Here is a 22,760-nt window from a genome sequence, read left to right as displayed (position 1 = left end):
AGATTAATTGAAAAGCTCAAATCTTCATATTTTTCCATTAAAAAAATTGACTTGAATAAAAGTCTACGACCGGGCAGAAATGTTTGAAAAAGGTTATATCTTAAAAAAAGGAAACCGTTCAGCCGTGAGGTATACCGATCGGACCCAGTTTATCAAACTCAAAAAAGCGACTTTTTCTATATTTGTCTCTCCACTTTAAAAGCACGAAACGAATATTATACATCGCCCACGAGTTTCAGGTGTGCAATCGGTTGTAACGAAATCGAAGGGTTTATAACCCAGGTACCAGGGTGACGCTACCTATTTACAAGCGGTGTTTAGCTTAAAGGGATACTTATTCATACCTTTGCTAAGTACAGAGTTAAATATTCGGATTATCATGGCAGGGAAATGTACAAGGTAAAATATTTTGAAATTAAAGAATTACACATATACCCTATACGATTATTAACGAGTTTATAAATATTACAGAATTTTCATTTTTATTAGTTACTTATATATGCATATATATATATATATATATATATATATATATATATATATATATATATATATATATATATATATATATATATATATATATATATGGTTTTGGTTATTGATCACAACCCAGACTGGACAGATGCGGAGACAAAAAAAAATAAAGAAATTTTTTGGATGCTTTGACTGAAGTCATTCCGCCCTGACGGCATAAACAAATTAAGTGACTTCACCAAAATGAACATCAACTAAGTACTGATTTGTTTTCGTAGCAGTATCACCATCATCATCCCTTTGGGTCCATGTACAAACGATCATTCATGTTAATTATTCAACTTTTTAGCTCGTTCCCTAATCGGTTTTGTTATTTTTAATTGTTTTTTTATTCTTTTTATTTTCTTTATTTAACTCTCATTAGTTTTTCACTCTTATGTATATTTATGTGGTCTTTTACAGAGCCTATCTTCCCTACAAACCTTTACTACGAATTATCTTACTAGTACAACTTAATTAACAGTAACCCCCAATTAGCAAATTAATTCGTTCGCGTTATCTTTCAGCACTTCTTCACAGACCGTTCGCTGCGCCGGACGGAATTTTTCTTTCTAGGGCTTGAAATCTTAAATACAAAGATGTAGCTGCCACGTTTCGATCCGGTGTTTATATATTATTTAGTTTTTATATATTATTTAGTTTTTAGATTAGTGCTAGTTTTGTAGAGGGTGTTCATATGTAGTTTATATTTTGTTGTCCTGAAGAAGGGACGGGTTGTCCAGAAAATTTGACAATATTTTATTTAATTGTTCGAGGCGTTGGTTATTTTTTAGTGCTATAATATATATATATATATATATATATATATATATATATATATATATATATATATATATATATATATATATATATATATATATATATATATATATATATATATATATATATATATATATGGGTCATTATCAAAATATGCAGACTTATTGCTGAAAAAATACTTTGATTGCAAAAAACACATTTAACAAACAATGAAGTATAACATCTAAATATTTGCAAACATTGGAATCTACCATTTGGTCGATAATTATACTGAAATTTAATGAACTGTGAACATTTTGTCAGTGGTGTAACAGGTATATAGTATAGGAAAAAAATTTAAATAAAATAAAATAATTTATTTAAAATGATGGACATAAAGTTTATATCAACAAAATTCATTTAAAGTTATTAGAATTAGATAACAGAAAATATTTGACACATTTACATAGCGACCAACATAACATTTGAGACAAAGTCTTGATGTTACTCAAATGCAGTGGTGTTTTCAAATATACATGTATCATTGTCAGTTGATTCTATTTGGAGATAATGTACATGTTACACCACTGATTTTTATGTTTTACCACTGACATAAAAGTTACACCACTATAATTAATAAGAGATAAGCGTGTTAAATTTTGTAAAATAAATTAATTTCTATTTTTGATTGCATTTAAAACGTGATTAAATTGATCTTAAATAAAAGTTTTCGTGCCTCATTCTTTCATAAATTTCATTATTAAATCTGAAGATAGACACACTGTTACACCACTTATAATCAGTGTTACACCACTGACAGAAAGATTGCATGTAGATTTTTTTTTACATGAATTCACTCATTCTTTGATGTTATATTTTTTACTATTGGCATCTACACGCTTTTATCCACCTTGTACCGAGCACGAACTTTCTTTGCCTCATCAATCTCACAAACAACATCGTCAATACTATACCAGCTCATATCAATCATACATTTTGGACAATAAAATTGAATTTTCTCCAATTTTCTCCAAAATCAATGCATACAACGTATATACACTTTCTCTTTGTCTATATATGTTTGTTGAAGCTCAGTTAGCATTTGTTACCTTTAAGCATTTGAAAGATTTTAGTATAACATAATAGGGAATGTGAAATGTCAGTGGAATAACATATCTTATAATACACTATAAGTCATTAAAAAGTTTTATTTTTTAATAAAAATAAAATATGGATAATTTCATTTCTTTATTAGAATGAATTTGTTTTTAATTTTATCTTTTAATCAAGTATTTAAATGAGTAAAACATAATTAGAGCATACAAAATGTCAATGGTGTTTCAAATAATGTCAGTGGTGTAACAGGTCTCATTTTCCAGATTAAGAAAACACAATTGCAATTAAATAGTCAAGCTTTCTTTATTGTGACAGTGTCTAACTTGTAAAATTGATAAATAACAATTGTTCAAAATGCTCAAAATATAAATGAAATGGAAGAAAAAGTAAAATAATTAAATAATGTCATGTGGTGTAAAAGTTTTTTCAGTGGTGTAACAACAATTTTTGGTTACACCACTGACCGTTATACCACTGATGTATCCATAGTAAATGTAGCAGTATGACCCAAGAGAACAGATACTAGACAAAGCTACATAGCCTATGTTATAATGTGATAAACATTCATCATTTATGTGAAAAACTTTTTTGTTCTTTCATAATAGAAAACCTTAAATAGCACGTTATCCCATTGACACAGTTAACATTGTATTTTTCGGAGCATATTAACATTTTCTGCCATAGTTTCTATCACAATGATGTCATCACTGATACATTTATCTATTTAGTAGCAGGTAATGATGTCACTATGATCTGGGGGATTCCAACTGTAGTACCATATTATTTACTTGATGTATTTTAAGATATTTTTATATAATTTGCCTTGTAACACCAATGACAAAAGTTTTTTGTACAAGCATATATCTCATCAAATTCATTGTTTTTAAAAGAGAACTTGTTAAGCAGCATAGCAGAAATTAAAATATGAATGATGTTTTGAAAATTAACGGTGATTTTTGGAATAAAACATCAATATTATTGAAGATATTGTAGGTTAAAGACGTTGGAGAAATTTAATGACAACATAAATTCACTGAAATCTCATAACAAATAATATTTCTTTATACTTTAAGCAGTAAAATTGTCGATTTATTTGTTCAACAATATAGGTTTAAGTTTCTAAAATCCAATGGTACTGTATATATTCCCCAGAACATTATTTTCCCCCTTTAAATTGACACTGACACAAAAGGCTGCATATTTTGATAATGACCCATATATATATATATATATATATATATATATATATATATATATATATATATATATATATATATATATATATATATATATATATATATATTTCATGATGACGTACATTCCAGAAGCAATACCAGTTTTATGAAACAGTTTCTTGTAAACTATTCCGTTTTCTTTACACCTAAATGTATTAACTGACTATGAGGACAAAAGCAAGTGTGATGGTCCACAAGACTGCAACTTTTTCCCCGTGAAGAAACTGACGGAAAATGCTTTCGAGAGGGACAATAAACATACTACATGTCTACCAAATAATAAGTAAAAACCTGATAAGTATTTTATCCATTTATTATATCCAATCCACACTTTTCAAAATTTGTTCCCCTTTACCGGGTCAACCCAAAGGTCAAAAGGGAAAAAAAATCCCCTTCTTTATACAATCAAATATTTGGGCGTACTGTGATTAAATCGCTTTGGATTTGATTAATTCATTCAATATGTGGTGGCAACCCACGTATTCAATGAGTCATTCTGGGGCAATCAAAATACATACATGTAGTAGATGTATTACCGAAAACGGAATTTTAATGTCAACTTATATAGATACAAACATGTAGATACAAACTTCGATACAACAAAGACTACTGTGATCAATCTATGGGTTTTCCCAAGATGACGATAAAGAGACACAACATTTGTAAATTGTGGATTGTGATCACAACTACGATTTTCATAGAATTATCCATGTAGGAAACTCACGACCAGTTGTGCAATTAAGCGTTAAGTATTAGTACATGAATGAGATACTGGCTTTGGATTTTCGACAAATTAATTAATTATCATACATGTTATATGCCACTTTCAAACGGCGCCACTGTCTAACAGTACTTTCAGTACTTTGATTAAATTAGCCGGAAGGAACACGAGAGAAGCGGCTATGTCTCAATTATAGTGCTTCTGACAACATACAAAATAGATTATCGCATAATTCTATTACTAATGACTTTGTGATCAAATTTTGAAAATATTTAACGAATTAAAACGCATGTAATTAACAGATTAAAAGAGTTTGAGAACTAATTTCACAGCGTAAAAATTTACACTGATATATCGCATTTGATTTCATGGAAAAATCTGATTCTTAGTGACATTTTTATGTAAAGTGCCTTTAATGAAATAACATAAAAGTATATACCTGTACGGATGAAACACTTGTTTATTATTTGAGAGCAACATACTTTGTTTTCTTGGGCAATTTAATTACCCAAATCCACATGTTGTGTGTACTTTTTCAGGTAGTTTACGTAAAATTAAAAAAAAATCAGTCATAACATGTTTGAAAATTTACCTCATTATCGTGGATTTATTGCATTTTTATATGATTATATTCATCTCAAACCAGTTACTTACATGATTCAAAATTCCTATAAATGAATAGATCAATAAATTAAGCAGGTTTGTAAACGCAGTCATTATATAACTATACTTTTGATGTAAAGTCGATAAAATTGCCGTTTTATAAATAAAAAATTCATGTGTATCGATAAATATAAACACTACATGTGCAATATTTACAATTAATAACATGCATGGATGTACAATTCAACTTCATAGATGATGGTCTCTAAACTTTTCTTTTTTATACAGGAAACAAATTTCCATAATACTGAAATCAATGTTAATGTGTGTTTGTTACAAAGTTCAGCAATAAAAAAATCCAAGAATCGAGATATTTCTGAAAACATCGCAATACCGTATGCAACTGTATGCACTCTATAAACGACTATTATTTAATTTTATAATTGTTCAAATTTTTGTAGTTGTAACTTTTCAGTGAGACAGTCAAAGCCGATTTTTTTTCACCTGTAATTTTATAAGAATTAAGTGTTGATAGCATTTAACTTCCGAGTTTTAAGAACAGCTATTGATTTTAAACTTGCATCAGAACTATAAAGATACCTAAAAAGTATTATCAATAAATATGCAATAAAATTTCCGTGCCAAAGGTTGATCAAAAAGAATAAATATTTCTCTTTTTTTAAAATAAACTTTTGCATTGCTCCAAAATTGTGGAACAATAGGCATCGAATTTGACCATCATGTTTGCTTATTTGCTTCTCAGCCCCTTAAAAACTTTGATGTATTTTAAGGTTGCGGAGAAGTTTGATATTTGTTTTCTTTGAATATCATTTAACTATCTATTTTAATTTTTTGGAGGGTTCATTGCATGTGGATTCATTGAAAGTGTACCTGGATTAGCTGCAGAACTTAAGCTATATCTGGATATTCAAAATGTTTTGTTCTCGTTTTAAAGAAATCTAGAATTGAAGAATATTATTGATTAATTCAACTTTAAACAATTAAAGACGGTAGAGGTAGCAATGAAGAAAATATAATGCAAAACAAAGACGTTCGTGACGTCACGACGTTTACGATGAGCTACGTCAAAATAGTATTAACATGTCTTACTAAAATTGTCATAACATGCTTATAGCTGCTTGTTCCGATTTTATATCAAATTTTATGCACGCTTTTAAACGATGGTTACTCTTAGTATATGTATGATAATAGACATTGCAGTAGTTTTTTTTTCTAATCAATTAAGCCAAATTTCAATGAAAAAAAAAATATGTACATAAATTACTAACAAACAAACGATCCAAAATGGTACCGCGTTATTTCGCCTTATGTTAAATTTCACCCATGACAACGACATGGGTATGGTTGTATTACGACTTTGACATCGCATTTACATGTAATAAAGGTCGAAATAATCAGACAGATAACAAATAAACATGTGTACGTTTTGTTTTTAATATTTCTGAAGTTTGCTCTCTTAACAATCGATTTATAGCATGCGGGTTGAATTACCCCAATCATTCGGGGGACGAAACCAAACCAAAAAAGGTGAGTTTGTGAAATTTTGACCTTAAGGGCCCTGTTCTCATGACGGCAGTCATATATATATATATATATATATATATATATATATATATATATATATATATATATATATATATATATATATATATATATATATATAACAACAGTTATATTATTGGTTGTAAATCCGTTCGAAGTAGTATGCATAGCAGCGTGCAATATTGCCAGGATTGTCAAACAAGTTTACACCAATTTAAACCTCTGCATAAAATTTTGCATTTCTGGGTAGTTGGTTTTTAACAAGTTTCAAAAACAGAATACAGCCTTCTAAATCTTTATTATTGTTGAACACCAAATTGAATGCCATTTATCTTTTGTGATCGCCATTACGGTTGTTGTAAAAGGGTCTTGTAGCTATTCTACAGTTTTGTTTGATTTGTGAACAATACTACGGGGACAACCTTAAATTATCCAGATGTTCTGCAGATAACATTCTTGGCACGAAAAGCGTGGTGCCATTTTTTTCAATTTTTCATTTTTGAATGTTGCATTAACTATTGCATATAAATAAGATATAGACATTATATAAGAATATATAATATAAATAAATATCTACGGACTTTAAATATTTTTCTCATAAAGTAGTATGTATCTATATTAGTGGAATCTCAGTTATCCGGAAGCTTTTATACCAAGTCAAATTGTCCGGATAGGTGAAGCGTCCGATTTCTGAAATGTGTCTTCTTAGTGTCAATAATTATTATATATAATAATAACTGAATCTAAATCTAGTGTGTCCAAGTGTGAAATGTGTTCATTTACGTTATGTGCTATAATTATCTACTAGAGACACGCCAATTTCCAAAATAAAATTCGAGATTCACCAAACAAGGCATTTGTGAGACATGTACAATTCGTTTTATAATAACTTTTGAATACGGGTAATACACAACAAATCTTTGCAAAACTTTCCAATTCTCTTGATTTAATAAGCACATTTTTTCTTTGAAATAATGGGATGTTGAAAAAAAGCGAGCGATTGCACTTGACAAGCGCACAGGTTAAGATACGCAAGCCACGTGCTGTTAAGCATGACTATTCCTATCCAGCCACCAATGTCGGTAATTTGAAAGTGATTTGGGAAGTCGGAGTTTATACAAGCTACAATACTGATCAGACCCAGACTTACACCGGAGTAAACTTCAACTAAATCCGTTTACTCATGGGGTTCACTTGGAGTTTACTCCGAGTGTACTTTTTGAAAAGAAAAATGTATTTTTGAGTCCCGGTAATATTTTATCTCAACTCATCTTTTGAAGTTTAAACCTTCTTTCGTGAAAACTTCTACACGTCTTACACACACAAATACAATCATTAAAAAACTTATTTTGGAATGATGCTTTTTGTTGTTAATGATTTGATTACAATGTAACAATAGACAGACTTACCTTTTGATGAAAAAAAAACAACAACAACAACAAACTAGATGCTGTCATTAGACAGTAATACCCACACCAAGTGTTTGCCCCTAAATAATCCTGTTTTGTACCAGTTTAATTGAAAATGAAGGCCACATGCAAGCTCCGGTAAAACATTTAAAAATCATAATTTTCATAACTGAAGGATGAGATCCCTTCCCATATGATAATACACATGAGTAGAACTTTACGTGCAATTTGGGATTGAACTGTTTGCAGTGAATTTTCAGTTAATCAATAATCTTATTAGTTCATGTCATAGAAAGTATAATGGCCTATATAATTATTACAAACAAAATTAAAAATTAAATTATGCCCCTCCCTGTGGCGGTTGCCGGTTTTAGATTTGCTTCAGTGTGCCTACATGAACATCATCGTGTGCACAGATTTAGAGAAGGGGTGGGAGTGAGGGGGACCAGACCCACTCCCTCCCCATGAAAATTCATTTATATCAACAGTAAAATTACCAAAAATACACCTTGGACCCCAATGCTCTTACAGACATGTAAACGCTCTAACCCATTGCGCTTCAATGTTAGGTAACATTATTTGGGGGGTAAATATTTAATTAATATTTAATATACTTTATTGTTTATCTCAATAGGAAGTATACATCACAATATGAAGGTGTCCTGCACCACCTTAAAGCTGTTATTTACCTAATAAAATAGTGAAAGTGGATTTGAAGAATAGGTCATAAAAATACATGCATGTTACAAATAACTGTTCTTTGTCCGAGGTTACTTACACAACACAGGTCTACAGGTCTCATTAGCGGGTACTAGTTTTACCTAGCTCTTCGATTAGATGGGTTCACGTGTATACATTCATGTATATGTTTTTCATATGCAGAAAAGGATTAGTTAAGATCAGCTAAAGGAATTCGTTATTTTGTTTTAATTGGATTATCATTATGGTGTTGACCAATATAGGTAAGCATAATACATGTAGTAGCAGTAGCACAATATAATGAGATGCCAGCATACATAAGTTCTACTTTCACTTTCTAAATGTGATCTCCCTTTGACAGCATACTGTATCATTATTTTTTAATATTTAAATAAGCTTATCATCGTTACCTATCCTATTGCATTTGTAAAGTTTCTGTCATTTTAATTGCAAAAGTTATTTTTCATTTGTTAGACTTGCACAATTGAGTTGACCCCATGTTGACCCTGTATAAATAATTTCGTATTAAATTTGTGTATTACATGTAAATAAGTGTAGACATTTATCATTTGTATATGAGTTATAATAGGAAGGAGTATTTCTTTCTTAATGTATTATAATGCATCAATGTAGGTCATGACCTTATGGGACTGTTCTGACCCCAGGAAACAGGAAAATACAAAATATCTTCTAATGTCATTATGGTGCATCAAATGGTATAAAGTACATTAATGTCCCCCAGGTGTTGTCTTTAACCCCCCCCCCCCCCCCCAATGCGCCTTTATGAAATAGGAAATGATGATACACTGTATATTATATTTTGTTAACTTTTGAGATCTGAGATCCTCATCCCTAAACCATATAATTTATTCTTGCTCTTTGTGTCATTGCGCGTAAAATTGTATATAGATTATGCCCCCTTGGAGACACTTTGACATTCTAGAACTACAAATAATAAAGTATTTTATCTTATTGATATGTAGTTTTTGATCCATGTGGGTAATTCCTAGCCTAATGTTGACACTGCTTTGTTTAGGAGACTTTACAATTGCCCCAAATAGGCGAATAGACATGAATATAACATTTTGTTTATAAATCTTAAAAATTGAATAAAGCAATTTCCGAAATGTTAATGTGCTTCAGGAGATGAAAAGCAATCAAGAAAGGATTTAAGATTTGCAACTGTACACATGTAAGAATGTATTAAGAAGACTGAATCTTAAGAACCAGGTTAGATTGGGGGGGGGGGGCTGAATGTGGAGCATAAATATTTATAATTTGAATCATTTATTGTTACTAATTTTAACTTGTCAATGAATACCAGTTATTGATCCCAAGGTAGAAATATGACCTCTGATCATATCTCAATAGATCATTTGTCAATTATGCAAGGTGTAATGTAATCTTTTTTTAAGAATAACATTTTTTACCAGCTTATAAAAGTTTTCAGACACCCAAATTATATTTTGATTTTAATAGATCATTCGACAATGGGGGGGGGGGGGGTTGAAAGTTGAAAGAATCGATTTTTTTATCTTTCCTTCCGGTGACGACCGGAAGTGATGGCAGACGTTTTTATGACCATGTTGCAACAGGTAAAATTGAAGTCTATCTTTACTGATAATTTCAGCCCTATATCTTAATTTGTTTTTTGGATCTCTAGCCGACAACATTGACTTTAAAAAATCGTAAAACGGACGATAACTTCCGACCGGAAGTGATTATCAAAAAATTGAAACAGCGGTACAAACTCCAGATGCCAACACATTAACCCTTAAAATTTGAAGAAAATCGAATGAGCCATCTTTGAAAAATCACCTGCACAAAATTTGTAAGACAAAAAAAGAATAATAACAAGATACGATCTCGTTACGAGTAACGTGGAGATCTTCCGTTTAATTTTTTAAACGATACCAATAAAATATCAATGAAATTTCATAATTTCCACTCAACCCCTCCCATTCAGATAATGTAAACGATTACTAATATCCTTTGAAATGCTTCACAAAAACTTTTGCTTTTTCACATACAGCACATTAAAAATTTAAGGTTTTAGTCCCCTAAAAATCCCTAATTACGTCATCAATGGGTGTGGCAATAAGTTTTACAACCTGATATTGTTACGATCAACAACTTTGTTTCTATAATGCTTTACAAAATCTTGATCGTTTTTCAGGTATGTTTAAGAGACTTAACGAGTCTCTTGACCCCTAATTTAAGGGGCTAGCCCCTTTTTCTTGAGTTTATTCAAAAGGTCCCACGATTAATAACATTTCCTGTTCTTACAACCATCTAAAACTGTTGTTCATTTTTTAGATACAAATGATTGAATATTTTAGGGGCTTGCCCTGTAGATCATTCATTGGGACAGACATTGGTGCTTTGATTAAGGGAATTGATTAGAAATCTAAATACAGATATTTTCTCTTCTTCAATGCTTAACAAAATATGTCTCATTTTCTAGATTTATTGCGTCAAAGTTTTAGTACTTTTGCCCCTAGAACTCCCTAATTACGTAATAAATGGGCGTGCAATTGATCTTTTCTGATAGATATTGTCACGATCAATACTTTGCTTCTATAATGCATTACAAAATCTTTATCGTTTTTTAAATTATTTGTAATAGATTTAAAGAGTGCCATGGCCCCTATTTTTAAGGGGCCAGCCCCTTTTTCTTGATTTTTTTGAAAAGGTCTTAAGAATACTAACATCTTTTGTTCTTACACTCATTTAAAATTGTTGATCATTTTTGAGATACTTATGATCCTTAATGTGAAAAGGAATTCGTTTTTTGATCTGTGGAAGCGATTTAAATCATACATTCAAACATTTTCTCTCTTATGATGTCTAACAAAATATTTTTACTTCTCTAGTTATATTGCGTCAAAGTTTAAGTACTTTGGCCCCTAAAAATCCCTAATTACGTAATAAATGGGCGTGGCAATTATTTTTTCTAATAGACATTGGTACGATCAACTAATTTTCCTCTATAATGCATTACAAAATCTTTATCGTTTTTAAGTTATTTGTAATAGAGTTTAAGAGTGCCTTGGCCCATTATTTAAGGGGCCAACCCCTTTTTCTTGATTTTGTTGAAAAGGTCTTAAAAAGACTTACATTTTTTGTTCTTACACTAATCTAAAATTCTTGATCATTTTTGAGATACAAATCTTTGAATATTCTAGACGCCATCCCTCTAGATCCTTCATGGGGACGGAAATTCGTGTTTTGATAAGACGAATCAAATTAAATCATTAATTCAAACATTTTCTCTTGTATGATGTTTCACAAAATATGTCTTCTTCTCTAGTTATATTGCGTCAAAGTTTAAGTACTTTGGCCCCTTAAAATCCCTTATTACGTAATAAATGGGCGTGGCAATAATTTTACAAATAGATATTGGTGCGATCAACAACTTTGCTTCTATAATGCATTACAAAATCTTTATCGTTTTTAAGTTATTTGTAATAGAGTTTACGAGTGCCTTGGCCCCTAATTTAAGGGACCAGCCCCTTTTTTGATTTTTTTGAAAAGGTCTTTAAAATACTTACATTTTTTGTTTTTACACCCATCTAAAATTATTGATCATGTTTTAGATACAAATGATTGAATATTTTAGGGTCCAGCCCTCTAGATCCTTAATGGGGACAGAAAATCGTGTTTTGATAAGGGGAATAAATTAAATTCATTAATTCAAACATTTTCTCTTCTATGATGTTTAACAAAATATGTGTACTTCTCTAGATAAATTGCGTCAAAGTTTAAGTACTTTGGCCACTAAAAATCCCTAATTAGGTAATAAATGGGCGTGGCAATGATTTTTTCTAATAGATATTGGAACGATCAACAACTTTGCTTCCTTAATGCATTACAAAATCTTTATCGTTTTAAGTTATTTGGAATATAGTTTATGAGAGTCTTGGTCCCTAATAAAGGAGCCAGCCCATTTTACTTGAGTTCCTTCGAAAGGTCTCACGACCTTTTGTGTTCTTGAACTTATCTAGAATTGTTGTTCATTTTTTAGATACAAATGATTGAATATTTTAGGGTCCAGCCCTCTAGATTCTTATTGGGGACAGACATTGGTGTTTTGATTAACGAAATCCATAAGAATCATCAATACAGATATTTTCTCTTCTACAATGCTGAACAAAATATATCTCCTTCTCTAGATAAATTGCTCAAAGTTTAAGTACTTTGGCCACTAAAAATCCCTAATTACGTCATAAATGGAGTGGTAATAATTTTTTCTGATAGATATTGTAACGATAAACGACTTTGCTTCTATAATGCATTACAAAATCTTTATTGTCTTTAAGTTATCTGTAATAGAGTTTACAGACCCCTTTTCTTGATTTTCTTAATTCAGTTGCGAAAGATGTCATCAGACGTAGAATTGTAAGCGCAACCTAGATATTATGTTTTGAAATTAGTATGTGGTCAATTAGTAGAATTGTAAGCGCAATATAGATATTATGTTTTAAAATAAGTCTGAGGTCAATTTAACACGATTTAATTAAATTCAAAATTTTCAAAAAAATTAAAATTCATCCAATCAATTCGAGAAAGATTTCATCAGACGCAAAATTGTAAGTCAACTTAGATATGTTTTAAAATTAGTCTAAGGTCATTTTAACACGATTTAATTAAATTTACAATTTTGTGTTTGTGTTTTTGTGTTTTGGCCCCTAATTTTAGGGGCCAGTCCCTTTTTCTTGATTTTGTTTGAAAGAACTTTTGATTATCTACTACTTTTTTTTTATATATGTCTTAACAAAATATTAACTAATAAAAAGATACACATCAAAACGTATGAATATTTTAAATGAAAATTCGTACCCAATTTTCGTGCCGAGGCGAGCTCCAAGAATTGGCGCAACAAGCGTTAAACAACTACATGCTGCACAACTTCAAACTATGGTCTACTTATCCTGAAAATGTCATATTCATATCTCTAATGGTTTCCGAGTTTATAGCTGCACAAAAGGGTCGTCAAAAATTACAAATGGCCGATAATTTGGTACCGGAAGTGATTACGAAAAAAATAACAAAAATGGATCAAGTTTAGATCACGTCCAAACATCTGTGAAAGAATGGTCGAAATCGGTCGAATAGATTTAGAGAAATCTCGTGCACAAAATTTGAAAAAATATTAATAAGAAGAAACAGTACAAAACAACTAGAGCCAAGCTCGTTGCAAAGCAACGAGTAGGTCTTCTGTCGCAACTTCGTGTCGCGAAAGGATTGTCAATCAGTCTGATTAAAACCACCTCCTTCTCACACTTGTCAGAGCCTGACAGACCCTGTATTAATAAAATTTCATCTTTACACGACCATTTTTTCTTACCAATTAGAGCTTTAGAAAAGTGATTGGAACTCTTCAAATGGAGACAAACAAATTAATTCATGCCTGTTTTCTATGTCACCTCTAGACTGAGTATTGAAAAGTTGCACCACTCGTTAAACAGATAAAGGGATATATTCGGTAGTAAGAAGTATATTTAGATTGTATACAAATGTGGAGGTCAAGTGGAAATGATATGTTATTGATACAGGTCTATCAGACCCTGACGAGTGTAAGGGGAAGGGAAATGGTTTTAATGAGACTGGATTATTAATATGATAATAATAAGTTAAAAAAAATCCAAAACGAGACTCAATTTCAAAGTATTATTTTTATACCAGGCAGCAAGTTCTTCGTTTAATTTACTTCATTTAGGATAACTTTAAAAAGAACATCATAGATGAACATGTATATAATAAATTTGATTATAATAAAAGTGTGTGTGTGGCGGGGGGGGGGGGGGGAGGGGATGCCCCAAAAATCAATTTTCTAAACGTTAACTTAAGGGAAATTTTGTTTGCGAGAAAGGTGGCGGGGGCAGCGCTCCCACTGGACCATCTAAAAGGTACTTTTAGTAAGCTCACAAATGATACTCCCGCTAAGAAAAAAATCATAACTCACGTATTTTTCTATTGGAGAATAATTGATGCTTCTTCTTAAAGTGAGTCAGACAAGACAGGGTATATTTACAGGTCACAAGCAATTTTTCTGTCAAACTTTAGCTTTGTCTCATTTCCATTAATACAAGATATGACACAAACCGGAATTAAGCATTTTTTAATATGACTTTGAACTTGCGCAACTGTCCCTGGATCAAGCTTAGGACACATCATCGGTCATAAGGAATCTTTTATTTATATGAAATAGAAACTCCCAATGTTTCTCCTTAAATGACTTTAGGGACAAATCATTATACACTGTCAGGTCATAAGCAATCTTTGTGTGAAGTAAGAAATTCAAAAGTGGACCGGAAATAAATTTTGCACTTTTCCTGCCAATGACCTTGTCCTTTGTCCTAATGATCTTGGGTTAAGGTCATGACGCTTCGTCAGTTAATAAGTAATATTTTTATGAAGTAAGAACTTCCAATGTTTCTCCATCAGAAAGATATATAGACCGGACACGAATTTTGCACAGACAGACGGACAAGGTGATTTTTATTTTACCCCTCCCCCCAATAAATTTTCGTGGAGTATAAAAATCCTTTTCGCCCGTTTTGTGCAGCACAAAAACGACCTATATTTTTCAATTATTTCTATCATATCACATATAAATATTCATGTAAATGTATGATTTGTATACACATTTGAGTTCTTCTCATCGTCGTCATCGGAAAGGATAGGAAACCCTTGGGTTACAATGATGTCTTTTCATTAGCATTTGTTAATTTGCATCACTAAATGATTTCCAAGTGGTAAGGTTTCAAAGCTTTTGCGAAGTTAGATACTGAATTTCTATAGATCTAAATTTTAGGTTAAGAAAAACAACACTTTTTATATAATGAATCAAAATCTAAAATAGCTTTATGTACTCGTACACATAGATAAGAAGATGTAGCGAAAGCCATAGAGACTCTATTTCTTCTGTTCTAGACTTTTTCAGAGTTAACAAGCTACAAGTTAATAATCTTCCATTTTGACAAGCCATATTTAAAATAAAATATTCAGTTGAGTTTTAAGTGAATTGATTTGCATTAAAACCTCATACTACACAACTTTAATGATTTTTTCATCAATGTGCATATAACAGTTAGTATAATCCCCAAGAACACATATCTATCGCAATTAAGTGCATACATTTTTGGGAAAAGTCGGTATATTATAGTCTGCAAGTCAATTGAATTATGGTCTTTCAAAGAAATAACAAACTGTCGACAGTTCAAGTACTCTGATGATTTCTATGATGACCGACTTCATTGCACAATGTAGTCGTATATCATTACTTCTAATCCTGAGAACAAATTTTATTTAAAACTTTTTAAGTAAACTTATAATATCAGAGACATACATAACTTATTAAGTCATTTATGTATCTGATAATAATATCGATATATTTTATTCTGTTCATAACTATAGAAGTTTAGCGTGTTCAACAGGTTAATTTTTTAGCCACATTCTCAGATTACGATATCACACCTTTATTGTGACGATGATTGACATCCAATATTTAGATACTTATTGTTTAACAATTGACCACTGCAGTGAAAGTTCCTTTCTATATGTTACTCAATTTTATAACAATTGCTGATCTGCAGAACGGGGGCAATATTCTGAGCTCATGTGGGCTGAAGCGACACGAGATTTTCGGTCGCACGTGGAGCGGATTGAATTAGCGTAGACTGTCCGAATAAACACACGGGTGGGAAAGTGACACACATTAAAGAGTACACATGTTAAGTAGTCACCAAAAATTGATTTTCGCCACATTTTGAAAAAAATAAAGCCCTTGCACTGTGATCATGTAACCGATAAAATCTAAACAAAACTCATGTGAACATTCTTAGAATAATCACTGAATCCCTCAATCCGGACAATTCTTTTATCGTGGCAGCCTCTATCTCATGTGTTAATTCGATATTTGATTTTTTTATCCTGCCTTGATTGCTTGGAGAGTGTTTTATTTTCTATATTCTGCTTCCAGTTTTGATCTCTCTCTGAAAGTTGTGTTTCAATTTAAGTTGAAACACAAGTCAATCTTACATGTACCAGTCAAAATCTCGAATAAACAAATAGTTTAGATCGTACAAAATATCAATAAACATGCACATGTGATAACGTACATGTAGAAGAACATGAAGCTACCGAAGATCACTTGTCAACTCGCGCAGGATCTCCTGGGCTATGTGCGAGGGCTGATCATCATTTTAAGGTTTAATCTTTGTGGTTTCTCGTTTTTTATCTAAAACATTATTAGTATAATTTTTAGAACATTTTAGACTTAAAAAATCAACATTGATTTACGTCTGACGATGTTTCTGATTTGGATTAATATCGCTTTTATCAGTTTTTAGAACGACTCTTAAATTTATTTTGTTCTATATGTTTATTTAAATAAATTGAACTTTTAGAACATAAGATAAAAACAGTTCTTGTATATAACTCAAAGTATATCATGTTATTAGATAACCGCTGAACTCTAGGTAGTGCGGCCGCGACCAATCTCCTCGGCCGTGGATGAAGGATCGGATAAATAGGTAAAGGTAAAACACACATAGAGAGCTCAGAACCTAGGAAGGTTTAAAATGTTTGCAGTATGATGACTAAACTCTAATAAATATAAGGTTTTTTTTCCTTAAATCCCGCATTGATTTTGTGAATGAACAGAGCGATTTCTTCATTGATACTCTATCGTTAAATTCAAATTAAGAAGTGTAAGCTTTAATGTGTAGTCAATATTAAAACGATTCTGTGTTTGCGGCTAAATAAAATCACATATGAAATACGCGACTCTTGTGTATTAGATACCCGCTGACCGCTAGGTAGTCCAGCCGCGACCATGGCGACCGATTTTCTCGGCCGCAGGCGAGGGATGAGTTACGTAATGACGCACACAACTAAGAATTGAGGTCGATTTGAAATACTTGCAGCAAAATGACCCAAATCTATTTCATGGAAGTTATTTTTCTTTAAATCTACTTTATGTATCTCACTAGATAAGAAAAGGAACGTTTATATTTACTCGTTTTTGTTTTTCTTAACGGTTTTCCACTATAAGAACTAACCAGGTGACTCCAAAAAAAAAGGCTGTAAGAAAAACATGTACACGTATACTTTTAAGACACTTTTTCTAATGAATTAAAGTATCCCGTATATGCTGGTACACTTCCAGCTGTTAATTTATGTCCGTTATATGCATGAAGACTATTCACTTACTTTCCAAATGAAAACAGGTACATGTTAACAAGACAAGCTTTTTTACACTCATATTATGCATTAACGGTACAAAGTAATTTTGTAACGACATTGATAACACCATAATAAACAACATTTAAATCGACAGCTATTACAAAATATTAACCATTTTTTAGTTATAAAGCGAAGACTTTTAAGGGCTCTAGACCCCTAATTTAAAGGGCCAGCCCTTTTTCAATGGTGTCAAGTGAAAGCCCTTGATATTTTGCACATATTTTGTTCTGTATGTGTTCAGAGAAAATTTTAAACTAAAGAGCTACGAGACAAAAACACAACCAAAAATCAGCATTTTTGAAGCCCAAAATTCAAATTAATTTTTTGAAACTTTAAAGGGGGAAATTGTGAAAATAAAACTCGGAGGCCAACGTTCAAAGTATTTATTTTCAAGATTTGTGACTTTGTAACACATGCTATGGGCGGTTTTAGAGCCTTTGCGTGCACAGGAATGCCTATATTTTTTTTTTAAAAGGGGGATAACTTGGTACCGGAAGTGCTAATTTCAACGTTTTTCCTTAGATATTGAGAAATAGTGACTACCAATAAGCCCTGAAAATTTGAACTTTATAGGACAACAAACAAGCAAGATATTCGAGTTTTAAAAAACGTCTAGAAGAAAAAAAGAATAAAAAGAACTAGATACGACCTCGTTACGAGTAACGAGTAGGTCTTCCGTCCGATCTTTTTTTAAATTCAATGATACCATGAAATATCGATAAAATTTCAAAATTCCCCCCCCCCCCCAAGTTTGAAGATAAAGAATAAAAACCCTAATTACGTCAAACATGGGCCTGACGATGACTTTTTCAAACCGATAATGTAGAGATCAACAACTTTGATTTTATAATGCATAACAAAATATTTATCGTTTTCAAGTTATTCGTAATAGACTTTACGAGTCTCTTGGTCCCTAATTAAAGGGGCCAGCCCCTTTTTCTTGATTTTATTAGATAGAACTTTTGATTTTCTACTACTTTTGTTCTATATGTCTTAACAAAATATCAACTGATAAAAAGATACTGATCAAAACATATGAAAATTTTGATTCAAAATTTCTACCCCATTTTCGTGCCTAAGCGAGCTCCAAGGAATAGCGCCACTGGTGCAAAACAACTAAATAGTGAACAACTTCAAACCATGCTCTACCTATCCTGAAAATTTCAAAGTCATATCTCTTACAGTTTCTGAGATCAGCTCTGCACAAAATTGGTCGTAAAAAATTTCAAAATCGACCGTAAATCCGGACCGGAAGTGACGACGACAAAAAATTTAAAACATATAAAATTCAGATAATGTCCCATCATCTGTGAAAAAATAGTTTAGATCGGTTGAGTTGTTTTTGAGAAATCGCGTGCACAAAATTTGGAAAAAAAAATAATAATAAACAGTACGAAAACAATAAGGTCTTCCGTTGGAAACGGAAGACCTTAATTATCAACAGAATCAGTACAAGGTCTTCCGTTGAAAACGGAAAAAGACCTTAATAATAACTAGATACGATCTCGTTACGAGTAACGAGTAGGTCTTCCGTTCAATTTTTTATACGATACCATTAAAATATCAATGAAATTTCAGAATTTGCATTCGACCCCTCCCTTTCAGATAATGAATACGATTGTCAATATCCTTTCAAATGCTTGACAAAGTGTTTTGCTTTTTCACATAGAGTACCTGCAACTTTATTTTTTACAATCCTATCCTATCGTATCGTGCATCAATCCTATCGTATCGTGCGTGTATGCTGTTCTATCGTGCGTTAATTCTATCCTATCGTGCGTGTATACTGTTCTATCGTGCGTTAATCCTATCCTATCGTGCGTTAATCATATCAGGTTTATCGTTTAATTTCAACAATTCTTCCGTTTATCCTATCGTGTTAATCGTTTTGTGCCTTTTCATAAGCAAGTAATTTATTAATAAGTTGCAACTCGTTCGGTGCGCCGTATACGAATATTTATCAAACAAGAATTGTTAAATCCTATCCAACATTCCGTCAGGATACAAATTTTTAAATTTTTTAGATCAAAATTTACCAATATTATATGGAAATCATATCTGTTAACATTGAAAATGAAAAACAAAGTTCTTAGGAACAAGGTAACATATTTACCTGTATATTGAATATATTAAATCGTACGCAGAGTGTATACCTGCGTACGATTTAACTTTTGTGCAATATAATTTTGTTGCATCATATTTTACAGAAACAAAACTATTTATGATATAATTTATATTTATTAAAACCTGAGTTGTATTTTGAACCCGTTATTTACCGTGTGATATTTGATTTCAGGCTGAAATGTTCTCGACAATCAGCTAGGGTGGGTGGTAATGAAAACAATGTTAACAAATCGTACGCGGAATGTGTATCTGTGTAAATATTTATTTAACTTGTCTGTAATAATTCGTTTTTAATGCATCATTTTCTAACACAGAAAGAAATGTACTTATGATATATTTTATATTTACTTTATACAAGAGTTGGATTTATATAATTAAACCCGCTATTTTTCGAGTGATTTAATCTTGGGATGAAATTTTCGCGGCGATCGGCTAGGGTGTTTGGTAATGAAAACAATACAGAAAATTTATTAATCATTAAAGCTCATAATTTTAGCTGAAAAAAAATTAACTGGTCATTTTTATACATTCTTTAATTAATGCATCTATGATTTACAACTCGGCAATTCTTACTAAAGAGAAATTTCACGTAATTCTTTATTTGTACATGTTCTCTCTTAAATTCTGCCATTTTCAGTTTGTTCGTGAATATCGTTCAAAGCAATCATACGTTTATCATGAACATCGTTTATCCTTTCCTATCGTGTATCAATCCTATCATATCGTGCGTGTATACTGTTCTATCGTGCGTTAATCCTATCCTTTCGTGCGTGTATACTGTTCTATCGTGCGTCGATGCTATCCTATCGTGCGTGAATCCTATCCTATCGTTTTCTTGTAAAAAATAACGTTGCGGGTACTGTACAGCACATTAAAGATTTAAGGTTTTAGTCCCCTAAAAATCCCTTATTACGTCATCAATGGGTGTGGCAATGAGTTCTACAAACTAATTTTGTTACGATCAACAACTTTGCTTCTATAATGCTTGTTCTTGATCGTTTTTTAAGATATGTGTAAAAAACTTTACGAGTCTCTTGGCCCTAAATCGAAAGGGCCAGCCCTTTCCTTGGGTCATTCAAAAGGTCCCACGAATACTAACATTTTTTGTTATTACAACCATCAAAAATTGTTGTTCATTTTTAAGATACAAATGATTGAATATTTTAAAGGCCAGCCCTTTAGATCCTTAATGGGGACAGACATTGGTGCTTTGATTGATGGAATTGATGAAAATCATCAATGCAAACATTTTCTCTTCTACAATGCTTAACAAAATATGTCTCCTTTTCTAGATATATTGCGTCAAAGTTTAAGTACTTTGGCCCCTAAAAATCCCTAATTACGTAATAAATGGGCGTGGCAATGATATTTTCTGAAAGATATTTTTACGATCAACAACTTTGCTTCTATAATGCATTACAATATCTTTATCGTTTTTAAATTATTTGTAATAGAGTTTACGATTGTCTTGACCCATAAGTAAAGGGGCCAGCCCCTTTTTCATGATTTCTTTGAAAAAGTCTCTAGAATTCTAACATTTTTTTGTTCTTACGCCCATCTAAAATTGTTGTTAATTTTTTAGATACAAATAATTGAATATTTTTGGGGCCAGCCCTGTAGATCCCTTATGAGGACAGTCATTGGTGTTTTGATAAGTGAATCAATTTAAACCATTAATGCATAGATTTTTTCTTCTATGATGTCTACTTTTCTAGATATATTGCGTCCAAGTTTAAGGACTTTGGCCCCTACAAATCCCTAATTACGTAATAAATGGGCGTGGCAATAATTTTTTCTAATAGATATTGTTGCGATCATCAACTTTGCTTCTTTAATGCATTACAAAATCTTTATCGTTTTTAAGTTATTTGTAATAGAGTTTACGAGTCGCTTGGCCCCTAAAAAAATGGGCCAGCCCCTTTTTTTGACTTTCTTGGAAAGAACTTTTTATAATCTACTATTTTTGTTATACATGTTTTAACAAAATATCAACTGATAAGAAGATACAGATCAAAACGTATGAAAATTTTGAATGAAAATTCGTACCCAATTTTCGTGCCTAGGCGAGCTCCAAGAAATGGCGCCACTAGCGTAAAACAACATAATAGTGCTCAACTTCAAACTATTGACTACCTATCCCGAAAATTTCACAGTCATATCTCTGATAGTTTCTGAGATCAGCTCTGCACAAAATAGGTCGTAAAAAATTACAAAAACGCCTATAAATCGGTACCGGAAGTGCCGACACCAAAAATGAAAAAAACAATTATGAAGTTAAGATCACACCGAATAAATTGTGAAAAAATAATTGATATCGGTCAAAGGGTTTTCAAGAAATCGCGTGCACAAAATTTGGAAAAAAAAAAAGAATCAGTACGAAAACTATAAGGTCTTCCGCTGGAAACGGAAGACCTTAATAAGAAACAGTACGAAAACAATTAGGTTTTCCGTTGGAAACGGAAGACCTTAATAATAAGAATCAGTACGAAAACTATAGGTCTTCCGTTGGAAAAGGAAGACCTTAATAATAAGAAGAAACAGTACGAAAACAATAAGGTCTTTCAATGCGAAATTGTTAATCTACGCAAAAAATTATGATAAAAAAATTTTGGCACTCGGGGCTTGCTCAAGAAGTGTCTAGAAATTCGTCACCGTTCTTGAGATATCTGAGAAAAAGCGTTTTAGGGGCCGGTCCATTATCTCCTTATTGGAGCCACTGTACCAAAGTTTGAAGGTTGTAAGATTAAGGTTGTAAGATAAATACATTTG

The 22,760-nt window shown here is 31.6% G+C and overlaps 1 protein-coding gene across 2 annotated transcripts in view; it reads left to right on the top strand.

Moving 5' to 3' along the window:
• The first annotated feature begins 295 nt into the window (after positions 1-295).
• Positions 296-22,760, top strand: part of LOC128159950 (uncharacterized) — a 33,335-nt gene continuing 10,870 nt past the window's right edge. For both annotated transcript variants that reach the window (XM_052823189.1, XM_052823187.1), the window contains exon 1: positions 296-399. In XM_052823189.1, the coding sequence (XP_052679149.1) occupies positions 380-399 (20 nt within the window). In that variant the 5' untranslated portion in view covers positions 296-379. The remainder of the gene's footprint in view (positions 400-22,760) is intronic.

The sequence above is a fragment of the Crassostrea angulata genome, chromosome 8 (assembly GCF_025612915.1).
Source record: "Crassostrea angulata isolate pt1a10 chromosome 8, ASM2561291v2, whole genome shotgun sequence".
NCBI lineage: Eukaryota > Metazoa > Mollusca > Bivalvia > Ostreida > Ostreidae > Magallana > Magallana angulata.
The sequence above is the reverse complement of the archived record's forward strand: the minus strand, read 5'-3'. Positions and strand labels throughout refer to the sequence as shown.